The 17,430-nt window shown below is 36.5% G+C and overlaps 1 protein-coding gene and 1 pseudogene across 1 annotated transcript in view; one reads left to right on the top strand and one right to left on the bottom strand.

Annotated features, from left to right (window-relative positions):
• TAOK1 (TAO kinase 1) overlaps positions 1–17,430 on the top strand; it is a 96,911-nt gene that overhangs the window by 26,572 nt on the left and 52,909 nt on the right. The window contains exon 2 of the mRNA XM_065911096.1: positions 11,579–11,799. Within this exon, the coding sequence (XP_065767168.1) occupies positions 11,668–11,799 (132 nt within the window). The 5' untranslated portion in view covers positions 11,579–11,667. The remainder of the gene's footprint in view (positions 1–11,578; positions 11,800–17,430) is intronic.
• On the bottom strand, positions 16,292–16,859 carry LOC136149642 (ATP synthase subunit d, mitochondrial pseudogene; annotated as a pseudogene).

Here is a 17,430-nt window from a genome sequence, read left to right as displayed (position 1 = left end):
TTTGTGTAGATTTGAGTTTCTGTTCAGTATCATTTTCTTTGTGCTTGAAGAACTTGCATTAGGATTGGTTTAAATTTTATCATAGTAGTATGGCCAATGTTATGGCATCATTATTGATTGAATTTTGACAGCACATACTTGACATTTTTCTACTCTTCTGCCTTATGAAAAAGTTAGTGGGGGCAGTGGAATTACGTAACTCATATGGAAATAAGTGAATACAGATGTAATAAAACAGATATAGAGTGGCATGAGTTTTTGCTATAATATCCTAGTGAGTTAGTGGAATCAATAACAATTTACATACAGGGGAGCAATTGAAATAGATTTAGAAGGGTGGATAAGATTTTTAGGCAGACAAGGTATTTGATAGATAGCATTGCAAGTGGAGAGAATAGCACTAATAAATATATGTAATGCCATTGGTGAGAAATAAGTTTAAAAACTTAGATTGGACTCATATGGAGAACCTGGAAAGGTCTGTCTGGTGAAGATTGTAATGGTGAGACGTTGTGGGCCATTTAAAATTTTTGAGTAGGAGGATTGAGTGGTGCTGTAGAGGTGCTTAAATGAGTCAGGGGGTGCCCTATCCATTAAGGTCTTAGTTTGAAAATAGACTGCTTAAGGAGAAAAGAAATTTATTATAAAAGTATTAAATTACTCATAAACTCAAAAGGAAGACTGGAGAGCTTATCTCAGGCAGTTCCTGGGTCTTAATATCAGGAGTGAATTGATAGTCTAATCAGGATGTCACTGAAATGAAAGCATGTCATCCATTTTTCCCCGATAACTTTGGTCATTTTTCTCAAAATTCAGAATCCCTGGAAATAGTTTATTGGTTTATCTTGGTTGATGTCCATTCATCTGTGAGGTGAGAATTTGGCATCTTTATAGATAGTCCTGCCTAAGCAGAGGAGAGGTTATTTCCCAAAAAGAAATCAGTGCCATTACTGAAAAGTGGGGATAGATGTCGGGAGGCCAGCAAACAGCTACTAAAACGTACATCATAATGAATTAGGGAGGAAAGACTAGAGATTGGAATGCTCATTTGGGAGGCTTTCTTCTGAAGAACAGACAAGAGGTAACAGAGATCTTAATAAAAGGTAGTGGCTGTGTGATTGGCTAGTAACGGTTTTGATATGAAATACTCTGGAGGTCGAATCTAAAATTTAGTGACAAATGCTTCTTACTCATGTAAATATATAGATAACTAAAGTTAACTGAAGTTAAAGTTGATGACATATAGTGGAAACCTGGCTCTGTTACTAAGCTATGTGATATAATGAGCACATAAAGTAAATTACTTTACTTTTCTGAACTTCAAGTATAATTTGGGTTGATAATTATTTTAGGACAGTTGTGACAAGTCAATAAACTAAGAAAAATGCTGTAATATAAGAAGAATTCAGTGAATTTTAATTCTCTTCATTATTAAACAGAAAAACAGGATTAAAAAAAATTTTTTTTTTGGTTAGGAGATGCTTTAGGGAAGTGCTGTGCTTTGTTATTGGTACTATATACTCTGTACACTTAGTATTAAAACTTAATTCCTTTATGTTTTGAGATTTTTATGGAAACAGAAGGGAAACATTCTGGATTAGAAATTAGCTTCAGGGTTAGACTTTTTAAAATAGGCCTTTTATAATTTTAGACTTATAGAAAAGTACAAAGATAATACAGAGAGTTCTCACATACCTTTCAGTCAGCTTCCTCTAATGTTAACGTTTAAAATAACCATGGTATATTTGTTGAAATGACAATGTTAACATTGATATAAGACTATTAATTAAATTACAGATTCTATTGAGATTTACCTGATTTTCCACTGATGTACTTTTTTTTTCTGTTCCAGGATCCAGTTCAGGATACTACCTTGCATTTAGTAAATTGAGGTTTTAAATTCCACTTCTGCACACCACTTAACCTGTCAGACCCTCATGCATAAATTTTGACTTAAAGGATATCTATCTGAACTACCATTTATAGTGCCGATGTTCTGAGTCTGTTTATATCTGTCACACAGTGTGCCCTGTTTTTATTTTTGAAAGAGATTCTAAGATCTAATCCATATACCAGATCTTTTGACAGTAAAAAAAAAAAAATCCATTTGTATCTTGTAATTTTGCTTTGCTATTAAAGGAAAACTATAAATTTATTGAGATTTGGGAAACATAGGAACTTTTTCTTCCTTTTGAACAAAAATGACAGAAAAGCAGGGTTTGTGTCTATTCAGTTGTGTAATAATTAAAAGGAGAGTTATAAAATATGAGTTTTGTTAAACTGCCTTTTTTGAGGGGCAGTACTAGGGAGGGCATAAAGCTTAGAAATGTAACTTGAAAGTGAATCTTCATGTAGTGGAATTTATAATGGAAATAATTGAGAGCAGATATATCTTCTCTCAAATAATCCAAAGTACTTCATCTAGCTGCTTGTTAGTTCTTCTCATGTTTGGGCATGGTTTGGTATAGGTTAAATTGTTTATATATTTTAAATTGTTGTCCCTTTTTCCTTCCAAGCTATGTCTGTGTTATGGAAAATATCATATTGGGAGTAATTTCAAGACAGTTGTATTTTATCCTACAGATTCTCCTGTTCAGAAATTGTTGAACCTAACAACAGTCTTGGCTTATAAATAATTAACTTTGATTCTATAATAGGTTCAGTTAAATAACTTCATTATTTTTAGGGACCTTGCAGTAGTATTTTGATTAATTTTATTATTTAAATTTACTTTTAATAATTGGGCTAGCTTTTGTTATTCTAATCCAGTGACTCTTAACATGCTATACAATTTTCATGCAGGTGGCTAAGGATTACACTTTGACAAAATATGAATGTGCAGCAAAATTTTGTATATAGTGTCTCAATTTCTGCTTGTTAAAACCATGTTTTTCATTGTTTACCTGTGTAATATCTATATTTCTGATACTTTTTTTTTTTTACTCTGACACTTCTTGAATGCCTACTCTTTATGAGAGATATTTTTAGGTATATAAGATTCGAAGATAAGTAAGGTAGCCTCTGCCTTTAAGGAACTCAGTGGTAGGTGAGATAGATAGATGCTTAAATAATTCGGTACAGTGAGATGTGTTAGTTGAGTATAAGCAAATTTTATGGACGTTTCACACAGAAGATCAATTAATTGTGGAAGATCAATCAATTGTGTGGAAGAACTGGATTGGGAAAAGTTGCCCTGTGGAGATGACAACCAGAAATCAAAAAACAGAGGAGTTTGACTTAATAATTTTGAACACTATGTTTTATCTGCATATTTCATTTTAAACCTCACAAACCCCCCATGACTTAGAGGCTTCCGTGGTGGCTCAGTGGTTAAGAGTCAGTCAGCCAATGCAGGAGACATGGGTTCGATTCCTGGGTTGGAAAGGTCCCTTGGAGAAGAAAATGGCAACCCACTCCAGTATTCTTGCCTGGGAAATCCTATGGACAGAGGAGCCTGGCGGGCTATAGTCCTTGGGATCACAAGAGTTGGACACAACTTAGCGACTACAACAACAACAATTTTAGAGATGGGAAAACTGAGGTCAGAGAGATTAAGTTACTTGTCCAACAAGTTAACTGTCTACCGTAAGTATGTTGGCAGATCCAGTTTGGGGACTTAGATAGTATGATTTCAGGACCTGTGTTTTTAGTCACTGTGTGTTCACCACTCTGTAGAAGGAGGAGCAGTGATAAACTGGGAAGCCCCTGTCATCAGAGCACAGGAAGTTGGAAGGAGATGAGGGTAAAGAGTAGGTTGTGTCAGACCATACAGTTACTTGAAAGTCACAGTAAGCATTTTTGTTTCAACCAAAGTAAAGTGTAAAGGCATTGAACACTTAAATAGAGGGGATGACATAATCAGATTTGCATTTTGAAAGGTCATTTTGGTTGTAGGAGACCAAATGAATTGGAGGGGGGCCAAAAGTGGATGCAGTGGCACCCTGTTGAAGTTCATTATAATAAGTAGCCCAGGTAAGATAAATAGCCTGGATGGAATAAACAGGTGATTGTTGAGATGGAGGAAAGTGGGCTGGTTTAAGAAAGATACAAAAGAATAAGACTACAAGACATGGTTATGGCTACACATTACTTATACATTCCATATCTTTATCAGTGCTCAGAATTAAACAATATTCATAACTGCCCTATGTAGGCTCTCCTTACTCAACGACCCAGTGACATCTCATTCATTTATTTGGCTACATTGGGTTTCAGTTACTGCATGTGGTATCTTTCACTGTGGTATGTACAGGCTACAGAGCTTGTGCGCTCAGTAGTTGTGGCGCTGTACAGCTTGTGGGATCTTAGATCCCTGACCAGGGATTGAACCCATGTCCCCTGTATTGGAAGATGGATTCTTAACCACTGGACCACCAGGGAAGTCCCTCCAGTGACTTCTTTAACAATATTATTTTTGCTTTTTACCTTTTCCCTTCTTTTCAATTTGACATACTTAACAGTGGTTCAGGGGATTGATTCTGTATTTTCCACCATTAATTCACCATGTGGTTTTGAGAAAGGCATGTGACCTTTTGAAACCAAATACTCTCAATTTCTTCCAATCCTAAAATTTTATAATTATGTATAATATTTATAAGTAGGTTGAAGTACCAGACATGAGATGAGTTCTGGTCGATTAAGCCTGATGGGAGTTCCTGTAACATCAAATTTATCTCACTGGTGGCATTTCTCAGTTGTATTTGTCATTTCTAGTTTTTGGTATAGTAACTGGTATACATGTGTGTTTCTTTTGAGGGAAGATATAGTAGACAGTTTAATGTGTGTCTGCCCATTCTCTGTAAAGAGACAGTTTTTCTTTCTCTAAAGTGGTTGAACATTTGACTAAGTTGGCTAGTTTCTAAGCTTGAGCCCTCTGAGTAACAGATGTAGGGAAAAGGGCGTTATGGTATTGAAGCAGTTGCTTAAAGCCAACAATGTCCTTTTTGTGAAAATCTGAAGGTTCTTTAAAGATGGAATACCATGACATCATCACTGTTCATCTAAGGAGCATTCCTCAAGTAATACTGAATATGCTGTGATTATCAGTACCCTTCCCCCTTCTTTCTATTGCTTGACTGATGTTATTGTCAATTATTTGACTGTTTTTGCAAATGTGAAGCAGTTGCTTAATTCTGAAAATCCTAAGAGCCTGAGATTTTAAAGTATATTGGGTTTTAATTCTAGTTTCATCAGCTTTCTTAAAAATTTGTGTTTTAGGATTGAATAAAATGGTTTCATCCACAGAAACTGTGTATCTTTTACTTTCAGCCCTCAGTAGCCTAATAAATGATAGGCTTCTCTGGTCTGTTTTTATGGAACCAGAAACAAATTAGACCTCATTTGCTGTTTATAGGGTTCTTAATGTTTTTTACTATTCTCTTTTAGTAGGAAGGATATGGTGAGTTATAATAATGATATTTTCCCTGAAGAACAGATTAGATATCTTTAAAATATAATCTAATAGTCTGTGTTTTTCTTTTGTAAGGAAGATTAATGCAGTCTCAGAGAACTTTTTACACATGTGCGTATCTTTTAAGCCTGATCTGTAGCTTAGCAAGCTGTATTAGTACTGTACTTTGGGTATTTATGTACTTAATATTTATGTTCGGCAGAAATTATGGAGTTTATGGTAGGGTTGCTGTGAAAGTTCCTCTCTGCTGTTTTCTTTTCCTGTAGTTTTTCACGACAGCTTTTGAAGATGTCCAAGAATCGAATCATGTACCTTTGTCAGTTTTACATGGATGACTCTATGTTAACTCTAGCTTAACAGTGTAAAGTGTAGTCTTTGCAGAGACTACAATTGAGTCTCAAACAGCATGGATTTGATCTTATGGGTAAAACAGCATGGGTCCACTTCTATGCAGGTTTTTTCCAGTAAATACATGTAGGTACTATCAATGTATTCTCTCTTCCTCATGATTGTCTTAACAAAATTTCTTTTTCTCTAACTTACTTTATTGTAAGAATACAGTATATAATGTATATAACATACAAAGTATGTTTGATTGACTTTATATTATCAATAAGGCTTCTGTTCAACAGTAGCCTATCAGTAGCTAAGTTTTTGTGGTTGTTGTTCACTGTCTGACTCTTTGGGATCCTATAGACTGCAGCACGCTAGGCTCACCTCTTCTTCACTATCTTCTGGAGTTTGCTCAGATTCATGCCCGTTGAGTCAGTGATGCTCTCTAACCATCTCATCCTCTGCCACCCACTCCTATCACGTTCATTGATAGTGGTGTTCTACAGTGTTCTGTATATTTTCAGACTACTTTTAAAGTTCTGAAAGGAGTGTTGGAGGCTCTCAGTATAATTATAGGCTTGTCTTATTTCTCTTTATCAGTTCTATCAGTTTTGCTTCATTTTATTTGAAGTTCTTTTGTTATTCAGGTGAATACAAATGTAGGATTTGATAATGGAATACCATCATTATGTAATGTCCCTCCTTATCCCTTGTGGCTTACCCAGTTCTGAAGTCTGTTGTCTGATATTAATGTAGCCACTCCAGATTTCTTTTGTTTAATATTTTGTATTTCTTTTAGAGCAGATCTACTGGGAACAGATTCTCCTTTTATCACCTTTTTAAAGATATTGTTCTACTTTCTGGGACCTCCAGTGTTTCTTACCAAAATCTGTGGTCATTCAAGTTCTTGTTTACTTTTGTTTTTTAGCTTTTTGATTATGATGTGTGCAGCTCTGATTTTCTTTGAATTTGTCCTGTTTGGAATTCACTGAGCTCCTTGAATCTCTAAATTTATATCTCTTGTCAAATCTGGGAAGTTTTCTGCCATTACCAAAACAGTTTTTTTCTCTACCAGTTAATTTTTCCTCTCGTTATATGAATGTCAGTGATGTAAAACTTAGTTTGATATTGTCCTATGAGTCACTAAGGCTCCATTCATTTCTTTCAATCATTTTTTTTCTTTTCTTATTTCAATTTAGATAATTTCATTTGCTCTCCTTTCAAGTTTACTGACTCTTTCCTCTATCATTTCTGTTCTCTGGTTGAGACCATGCAATGAATTTTTTAAATTTTTTCTTAAAAAAAATTTCGGATACTATATTTTTCAGTTCCAAATTTTCCATGTGGTTCTTTTTTTAAAAAATAGTTTCTCTGCTAAGAATTTTGTTTTTTTCAGTTGTTTCAAGAGTGTTAACCATTATCTTATTTACTATGATTATAATAGCTGCTTTAATTTCTTTATGTGATAATTCCAACATTAGTCATCTCAAAACAGGCATCTATTGGCACTCTTTTCACTTGATAATTTGTTACACTTTCCAGTTATGTATATTATTTATTTATATGCTTTTACATGAAAAGTAATTTTGGATTTTTTCCTGGGCATTTTGCATATTGTCATTTCTGATCCTGTTAATATCCCCTGGAGAGTGTTGATTTGTTTGTTTCAGACAGCTACCAGTTAGATGGCAAGTTCTGTCTCTCTTTCTGTGAGAAGTAGTTCTAATATCAGTTCTGTTTTCAAAACCTTTGCTGTGCTGTTTGGATTTGCCCTTCAGTGTACCTCTCAGTGATAATCTGAGACTTTGGGCAGTGGTTTATATCATTGATTAGGTCCTCTTTAGCATAGTCTTTGCTGCACCTCTTTGAGTCTATTTTACACAAACATAAATCATAATTGTACTGGTTTGTGCAGAGAATTAGGGGATCTCTTTTCCAACTCTCTACTCTCCATGATGTCCCCCATGCTCTTCAGTTTCCAGGGCTTAATTCCCAGTTCCAGAAAGACATGTTTCTGTCAGAACTTTTAGACCTCTGCATTGTACAGCTCCCCATATCTGGGGTTGCCCTTAAGTGAAGTGGGGAAAGGAGAGAGATGAGGGGAAAAAAATAATGGGAATTCCCTTCATACTTTTTGGATGACAGAGGCCCTGTTTTCCCAGTTTTTCTGACCAGAGAGATTGGTTTTCTCATTGGGGTTTTCTGTTGCTGGGACAGTGCTATTCTATGGCTGAGGAGAGAAAAAAGACCAAAAAGAAGGCATTCCCTCCTGCCAGTCTCCAGATCACAGGATTCTCTTTTCCTGGTCCCTTTGGACAGGGGGAGAATTTCTTTAAGTGTTTTTTGTCAGCACCCTAAACATAGTTTCGTAACTTAAATCACACTCTTAGGTCAAAACTGGGAGATAAAGGGATAAAGGAGAAAAATGGAATAAGAAGACTCATGGCCATACTTTCAAGTTTTGACTCCACTCCACAGTCATTTATAATACCTGTTTTGGGAATGTTTATATATATCCTTTGGTCATTTATATTTTGGTGGATTAGTTATTTCTTCAGTGATTTGGATGATGCCACTATATTTAAGGAATAATAACCCTTAATTTTGTGTGCTCTGGATATTTCAGTTTTTGTGTTCAACTCAATTTTTTATATACAGATTTTTTTTTAATGAACTAGTCTTTTGTAAGTTAAAGTGCTAATAACCTTTTAGATGTTCTCTCTAGTTGGAGTGTGTATGCTTCTAGTTTAAAAATATGTATTCTATTTTATTTTTCTCAAATTTAAAGTAAATTTTTTTAATTTTTAGAAGTGGTGGGTATAAAAATTCAGATAATATAGATATCTAGGTTAACAAGTAATGCTGTTCATAGCCTTACTTTATCAAAGAAAATGTTAGCATTTTAATACACATCCTTCTATACCTTGTTCATAAATTTGCTATATACTTATATATTTTAGATTTTAAACCTTTTTATTTTTTAAAGTTGTTACTTTACTTGAGGTATTATATACATCATATGTATGCATATACATATATATATGCATACATGCATGCATGTATATATATGTACATCATATATATGCATATACATATGCATCCATTTTAATATTGTTCGAATTTGACAGGAGTGATTCTCTACTGAAATCAAAATACAGAACATTATAGAACCCTAGACAGTTCCTGTGGGCCCTTCTGTGGTCAGTTCCTCTCTTCTTCCCAAAGCTGACCCCAATCAACCATGAATCTGTCACTATATACTAGTTTTGCCTATTTGAAAATTATCAGGGAAATCATGCAGTTTTTACTGTTTGATTTCTGGCTTTTTTGTTTGTTTGTTTTTTGGCTGTTCCACCCCACCTGTACCCCCCCGCCCCGCACATGTGGGATCTTAGTTCCCTGACCAGGGATCAGACCCACTCCCTGAGGTGGAAGCTTGGATTCCTAACTTCTGGACTGCCAGGGAGTTATGGAGCATAATGCTTTTGATAGTCTTCTGGGTTGCTGCATGGACCAGTAGTTTATTCCTTTTTATTGCTGTGAAAAGAATTTCATTGTGTGAATATACCACAGTTTTTTGTATATATATATTTGTTGATAGATATTTGTATTATTTGCAGGTTGGGGCTATTGTGAATAAAGCTGCTATGTACAAGTCTTTTTGTGTGCCTTTGTTTTTATAACTTTTGAATAAGTGATATCTAGTTAAGGAACTGTTCCATCACATAATAAATGTTTATTTAATTTGATAAGCATCTGTTAAATAGTTTTCTAGAATGGTTGTACCTTTCCAGATTGCCATCAGCAGTGTAATGAGTTCTAGTTCTTCGCTTTTTTTTTTCCCGCTTTGTTTTTTTGATCTTTTTATTTAATTTGGGTGCAGGGGGAAGTGTGCGCAATGCTTATGGGATCTTAGTTCCCCGACTGTGGATCAGCCCAGGCCCCCAGCAGTGGAAGTGTGGAGTCCTAACCACTGGACCAGCAGGGACTTCCCCCAGTTCCTCACTTTGTGCATTTATCATTTCTTATATTTTATATGTGTTTTTGATATGGGTTCCTTAAAGTTGGATTTTTGTGTGAAATGTTAAGGATACATTTGATTTTTGTCGATTTTTCTCCATAGGTTTTGTACTGTTTTTGCAATACCACTGCCACTGTATAAAAGTGCATATATCTAATGACTCTTTCTTCTCTTTGTTTTTTCTCTCTTCTGTGAACTAATATTTCTGCTGGGTTGTTGGGATGGTGCTTTCTCTGTGTGTGTCTGTGTGTGTGTGCACATGCTGTTTTTAGAAACTATATATTAAGAATGCAAGATTGTCAGATTATTGTCTTGTTTTTTGAAATTCTTTCCATATTAGAAATACTAACCCTTTGTAAATGTAAGTTTCAAACATTTTTTTCCCCAAGTTTATTATTTGTCCCTTTTGTTTGAAGTCTTTCCATGGCCCCTCCTCCCAAGTTTAATATTTGCTTTTCTGACCCGTATATAATTCTGATGTTTAGTTTGAGGAACAGGTGTTTTATTTTTTTTCCAAATAGCTATTGGTGTCTCTCAACAGCACTTATTATAAATACTTTTTTTCACTCATTGATTTGAGAGGCCTGGTTAAGCCATTTAGAAGTAGTGTTTATATAAGGTATGTGATAGGGATATAATTTCTGTAATTTTTTCTAAATGGGTTCTTAGTTCTTTCGACAAAATTTGTTTCTTCTTTAATTGTATGCTAAATTCCTAGGTACACATACATGGGTTTGTTTCTGGACTTTTTTAGATACCTGCTTAAAAGCTTTATGAAGTGGAGGAGAGTTGACTAGAATCTAATGACATTAATTAGGAAGCAAATGAAATAGCTTTGGGAGATTTTTTTTTTAATTGGTGAATTTATTAAGTGGCTAACATTTAATGTATGTTAAATGTATGTGCTTACTATGCCTGAGTACTAATCTATGCTTATATTTATTCATTTAACCTTCACAACCACTATGTTAGGTAGGCTCTTGTTTTCATTCTACAGTTTAGGAAAATAAGACTACTCAGTTCACAGCTTGTAATTAGTGTTGCCAGGATTAATATTCAGGTAGTGTCATTCCAGAACCTAGATTCTGAAGCTTCTCAGTTATGACAGCCATTTTTTAAATTAGGTAATCTGATATAGAGGATATGATAACCAACTAATTCCCTGGTAATTCTGCTATCTGTAATATCTACTTACTAATGAAGCAGATTTGATAAAGGCTATATTTTAATGTGAGTCATGTTTATAGAGAAAGCAGTTAGTTGTCTGTTAAATTCATTACTTTCTCCCATTGCATTTTTCTTTGGAATGTCTGTGTTGAGTTGATTAAACACTAGCATATGAAAGGAAAAGACAACTTACTGAGTTAAATTCTTTGTGTATTTTCTTAGATTTGAAAATCATTAATAGATGGGAATCTAATCTTTCTGTTGTTAGGAACTTCCTATGGGTACACCTTAAGTTGGCATACATACTTTTTTAATAGCCTGTGTCTTCTGCCAGTGGGCTCACTACCTCAGAATTAGGAAAGGATTAGATAAACCTTCTAAAATGTAAATATTTATTTAATTTTTAAAATTGTATGTCTGGTAATGCTTACCCTATGTGTAGTAGGAATCCTTTATTTTTTTAAGCCCCACAGGTGATTGTGATGATGAGCCAGGTTTAGGAACTCTTGCACTAGCAGGTCACACTTCCTTCTCAGTGAAATTCTAGGCCTGAAGTAATTTTAGATATGCTATCAGAAAATGATCTTATACAAATTATTCTTAGCAGCTTTTCCTGACCTTTTTCTTCTCTTACTTCTCTACAACAGCTTATGCCAGCGTGGCTCCATTCATACAGATGAACCAGGGATTGGGATAGCAGGATAAAATTAGATCAGACCGCCGATTGCCCAGCAGGATGCCATCAACCAACCGTGCGGGCAGCCTGAAGGACCCTGAAATTGCAGAGCTCTTCTTCAAAGAAGATCCAGAAAAGCTCTTCACAGATCTCAGAGAAATTGGCCATGGAAGCTTTGGAGCAGTGTATTTTGTAAGTGTTAAAGGCTAAAGTCAGTGACCAGCATTTACTTAAATTCAGTCATGGAAAAATAAAAAATAATAATATAAAGAGACAGAGGCCATAGTCCATTTTATAGTCACTTGTATTGCTGTGTGTATATAATATGAAAGTAGTTTTAGTTATTGAGTTTCTTGGATTATTAAAAAATGGGAATGAATGTATATCCTCCTGAGCACTTCTTTCACTTGGTTCCATAAGTTTTGATGTGTTGTATTTTTTTATTCATTCAACTCTCAGTATTTCTAACATGCCTTATGACTTCTTTGGTACATTGATTTAAAACTGTGCTGTTTAACTTTTACAGTTTTGTGAATTTTCCTTTTTTCCTTTTTTGTTATTGATTGCTGACTTTATCCTGTTGAGGTCAGAGAAGATACTTTGGATGATACCTATCTTTTTTTAATTTTTTTTATTTTTTAATTTTTTAGATGATACCTATCTTTTAAAATCAGTTGAAACTTGATTTTTGGCACAACATGGTCTATCCTGGAAAATATCCCTTGTGCACTTGAGAAGAATGTGCATTCTATAGATCTAGTTGGTTTATTATGTCAAGTTCTCTATTTCCTTCGTTATTTTCTGTCTGGTTGTCCTCTCCTTTAGAGTATTGAGTCTTCAGGGCTTCCCAGGTGGTTGAGTGGTAAAGAATCTGCCTGCCAATGCAAGAGATGTGGGTTTGATCCCTGAGTTGGGAAGATCTTTTAGAGAAGGAAATGGCAACCCACTCCAGTATGCTTGCCTGAGAAATCCCATGGACAGAGGAGCCTGGTTGGGCTACAATCCATGGGGTAGCAAAAGAGTTAGACATGACTTAGTGACTAAAGAACAGTTGAAGTCTCCAACTGTTATTGTAGAACTGTCTATACATAATGATCTGTCCATAGGTGTGTGAAAGTTTACAATTGTTGTATCTTCTTGATGTATTGAACCTTTATTAATACATGATGTCCTTCTTTGTTTTTAATAACATATTTTAATTTAAAGATTTTTTATTTACAAAAGTCTACAAAAGGACCCAATTTTTCATTTCTGCTAAGTAATTACCCAAGATTTGTTGAAGGTGTATATTTAGTTTTATGGCAAATTGCCAGACTTCTTCACTAAGTAGAAAGTTTACACTCCCATCTGCAGTGTTTGAGAATTCAGTGTATGTATCCTTGCCAGCATTAGATGTTGGTGGTCATTTGGAGTTATTTTGATGGGTGTATAATGATATTTTACTTAGGTTTTAATGTGTATTTCCCTAATGATTGATGATGTTGAGCTCTCTTTCATAGGCTTAATGGCCATTCACATGTCTTTGGAAGTATCTGTTCAAATATTTCGTCCATTTTTTGAAAATTGGGTTTTCTTTTTTAATTGAGTTTTCAGGATTTCCTTGTGTATCTGGGTTACTTGATCACTCAGTATATGTTTTGTGATTATTTTCTTCTAGAGTGTACACTGGAAAATTTAGTTGTACACTTGAAAATTTTTGTTGGTGTGATGATCTGTGTATGTCAACTGGCTGATATTTATAGGTTATAGTCTTCAGATCTTTTGAGTCCTTTGATTTTACTAGTTTGTTTTTGTCTGTGTGTTGTGTCAGTAACTGAAAGAGGTGTTTAAAAATCTCCACTGATATCTATTTTGACTTTTAGCTCTATCTTGTTTTACTTTATACATTTCTAATCTGTTACTAGAAATATACAAATTTAGAAACACTGTATCTTGTTGAATTGTCCAATTACCATTAAGATTTCACTCTTTACCTTTTATAGTATTGCTTTAAAAATCTATTTTTTATATTATTGATAGGTTTCCTTGGCTAATGCTCACATCGTATTTCTTTTTCCTTTTCACTGTGTGAGAACATCCTTATGTAGCCTTTGTGAGTCTGATATTTTTGGTCCAAGGACTGTTTTTAATACAGATGCCTGCCACGTCTTTCTTCATGTGTGGTGACTTTTATCCTCTTGATAGTGAGTGCACTGGATGTTGAGCAGGGCCTCGTATTTCCTCTGTACTTGTAACAGCCCTGTTGGGGATGAGGTCTGCTCCCCAGTTATTGCAGTGGAAGCCCCCAGATTGGTTTCTGAGCTGTGGTATGAGGTAGGTGGGACTGGGGTGCTTCCGCTGGGGGTGCAGCCACAGTGTATTCCTCCACAGCTGTCCACCAGGAAGTGGGCTCTGTGGTGCTGCCTGTCACCTGCTGTGTGCACTACCCTCAGCCCCACCTCAGTTGAGGAGTACAGGCCGTCACCCTGGATATCCCTCAGGTTCTGTGCTCACAAAACCAGTAGGGCAGATCCACCACAGTCAGGCACCTGGACCTGCCATGGGGGCTGCACAGTCAGTCCAGACCCAGGCTCTGCCTCTGTGTGCCTGCCCTCAAATCCCGCAGTTGCCAGTACTGGACCACTCCATCTTTGGAAGCATCAGTAATCCACCGTAATGCCCCTCAGACACTGAGCTTACAAAGCTGCCAGTAGCAGTGTGAATCCACCAGTGTTGAACTCATAGAGGTGGGGCCACATCTACTGTGAGCTCCTCGAAAATGAGGCTGCTGTGGTGGGGCCCCGCCTGTCCCTTTTCATGTGTGTTAACTTGTGTTTGGTTCCTCACTTGTGTCCGACTCTTTGCGACCCTATGGATTGTAGCACGCCAGACTCCCCTGTCCTTCACTATGTCCTGGAATTTGCTCAAACTCATGTCCATTGAGTCAGTGATGCCATCCAACCATCTCCTTCTCTGTCACCCCCTTCTCCTCCTACCCTCAGTCTTTGCCAGCATCAGGGTCTTTTTGAAGGAGTCAGTTCTTTGCATCAGGAGACCAAAGTGCCTCAGCATCAGCATCAGTCCTTCCAGTGAATATTCAGGGTTGATTTCCTTTAGGATGGACTGGTTTGATTTCCTTGCAGTCCAAGGGACTCTCAAGAGTCTTCTCCACAGTTCAAAAACATCAATTCTTCGGTGGTCAGCTTTCTTTATGGTTCAACTCTCACATCCATACATGACTACTGGAAAAACCGTAGCTTTGACTAGACAGACCTTTGTGACTTCTCTTGCGACCCAGATGTGCATTTTGGGGTGGGGAGTGCAGGGAGGTGGCCAGGACCGTCTGCGCTGGTCTCTGCCTGCCCTGTCTCATGCAGGCTGGTTACTGTACTCTCCTCTGAGCCTGTGAAGTTCACTGTCTGTCCCAGCCCATCTCCCAACAAGTGAAGGGGATTCTCAGACTGACGGAACTGTTCTTTCATAGCTCACCGCCAGGAGCACAAGTCCTGTCCTTATTCCTTTTTTTTAACTCACCCTACCCTGTTACATGGTGATCATTCTTGCAACTTTGGTCGTATGAGATCTTTTTTTGTTTGTTTTGTATGAAGTCTTCTGCCAGTGTTCAGTAGATATTCTGTGAGAATTCTTCCACATGTAGGTTATTTTTTTTTAACATTTCATTTTATATTGGAGTATAGCCGATTAATAAATGTGATAGTTCTAGCTGCACAGCAGAGCAACTCAGCCAAACATATATACATGCATCCATTTTCCCCCAAACTCACTGCCCATCTAGGCTTTCTGGAGAAATGTATCATTTTCTTGCAGGGACAGGGAACATAAAAGATAAGCCTTAGAAGACCCTGTATCAGAAAGCTAAAAAGTGCTTTTAAAAAAAAGAAAAAATGAGGCTTGTCAAAAAGAAAATGGAGCCAGCTTGGAGGGCCAAATCTGAAAGAATTTGAACATCAGTATAAAGATAGTAGTGAATTATACTCATTTAATAAAAAGGGAATTCATAATTTCCATGACAGAGAAGGATGGATGGATGAAAAGGGAGAGCTTTTCCTTAAAATAGAATGCCTGCCTGCTACATGTGAAGGGAATGGTATAGGTGTTTATGGGGGGGCAATCAGCATTTTGTTACCATCATAGTGAACTATCATTTTGTTTGGGACTTCAGTGTTTGCTAAATCTAAGGGAAAATTTTAATGAGCAAGATGTCTACATGGTTTTTTATTTATTTATTTATTTATTTATATTAGTTGGAGGCTAATTACTTCACAACATTTTAGTGGGTTTTGTCATACATTGATATGAATCAGCCATAGAGTTACACGTATTCCCCATCCCGATCCCCCCTCCCACCTCCCTCTCCACCCGATTCCTCTGGGTCTTCCTAGTGCACCAGGCCCGAGCACTTGTCTCATGCATCCCACCTAGGCTGGTGATCTGTTTCACCATAGATAATATACATGCTGTTCTTTCGAAACATCCCACCCTCACCTTCTCCCACAGAGTTCAAAAGTCTGTTCTGTACTTCTGTGTCTCTTTTTCTGTTTTGCATATAGGGTTATCGTTACTATCTTTCTAAATTCCATATATATGTGTTAGTATGCTGTAATGTTCTTTATCTTTCTGGCTTACTTCACTCTGTATAATGGGCTCCAGTTTCATCCATCTCATTAGAACTGATTCAAATGAATTCTTTTTTTTTTTTTTACCATGTAATTGTTTTTAATGTCCAGAGTTTGTAATTCGAGGGCCAGAGCTTTCTCCTGGACCCGAGCTTATAAGCTCTCAATTGGCCTGTGAGGCCAGTAGGGATACTTCTTCTTGTCTAATTTGGTTTCTGGGAAGACTTCATTCAAGTCCTCAATGGTCATCTGATCAAATGGAATTATGTTCCTCATCTTCTCCAGCTCTTTCTCATATTCCTGAATCCTGGTCTTTGACTGAGTCAAAAACTCAACACAACTTTTCACATCTTCTTTTTCTTCAGCATCCACCTGGGCAGTATATTTGTCCTCGGGTATAGGAACCTTCAGGGCATTAAACTTCTCAAAGTCATCCACCAAGCCAGCCTTTGCCACGTTGGCCTTGTAGTAAGCCCAGTCGATGGCAGGTGGCTTCTCAGGCAGAGTAGCCAACCTGGAGTTTAGGGTCTCATTCCAGGACTTCAAGGAGTTAGCCACAGCCTTCTGGTTTCGAGGGATGATCTCCCGGAAAGCTACCCAGTCAATGGTTTTTAGTGCAAGTTTCGGTCCAGCCATCTTGAGATCCTTCACAGACCCTGGGCTCAAATGAATTCTTTTTAATGGTCTACATGGTTTTAAAGTATCTCTCCACAGATTGCTTGTTAGATACAAGATAGGAAATAGTAACTTTATACACATTGGAAAACCAGAGACAATGCCTTTAGAGGGTGAGTAAATTGGTAACAGAGTGAGGAATGGACACATTGTATACCTCCAGATAAGATACCCTGGGAAGGGCACAATATTCTTTTAGTGTTCTGGCCAGGGGTGTATAATCAGAATCTAATCTTGAAAAACTGTCAAGACAAGCACAAGTTTAGTTACATTCTCTAAAAATACCACTGTATATTCTTCAAAAATGCCAGCATCATGAAAGACAAAGAAGGGTTGTGAAATTGTCCTAGATTGGAGGAACCTAGTAAGACATGATAAGTAAGCAAGATACATGATCCTGAAGGGAAGGAAAACATGTTTACGAACATTTAATATTTTTGTATTTTGCTTTTTAAAAATAATAAATAAAAGGCCTATCTCATTTTAACTTGGTCATTTAATTTGAATTCTATCATTACTATGTTTGGATTTT

The sequence above is a fragment of the Muntiacus reevesi genome, chromosome 18 (assembly GCF_963930625.1).
Source record: "Muntiacus reevesi chromosome 18, mMunRee1.1, whole genome shotgun sequence".
In the NCBI taxonomy this organism is placed as follows: domain Eukaryota; kingdom Metazoa; phylum Chordata; class Mammalia; order Artiodactyla; family Cervidae; genus Muntiacus; species Muntiacus reevesi.
The sequence above is the reverse complement of the archived record's forward strand: the minus strand, read 5'-3'. Positions and strand labels throughout refer to the sequence as shown.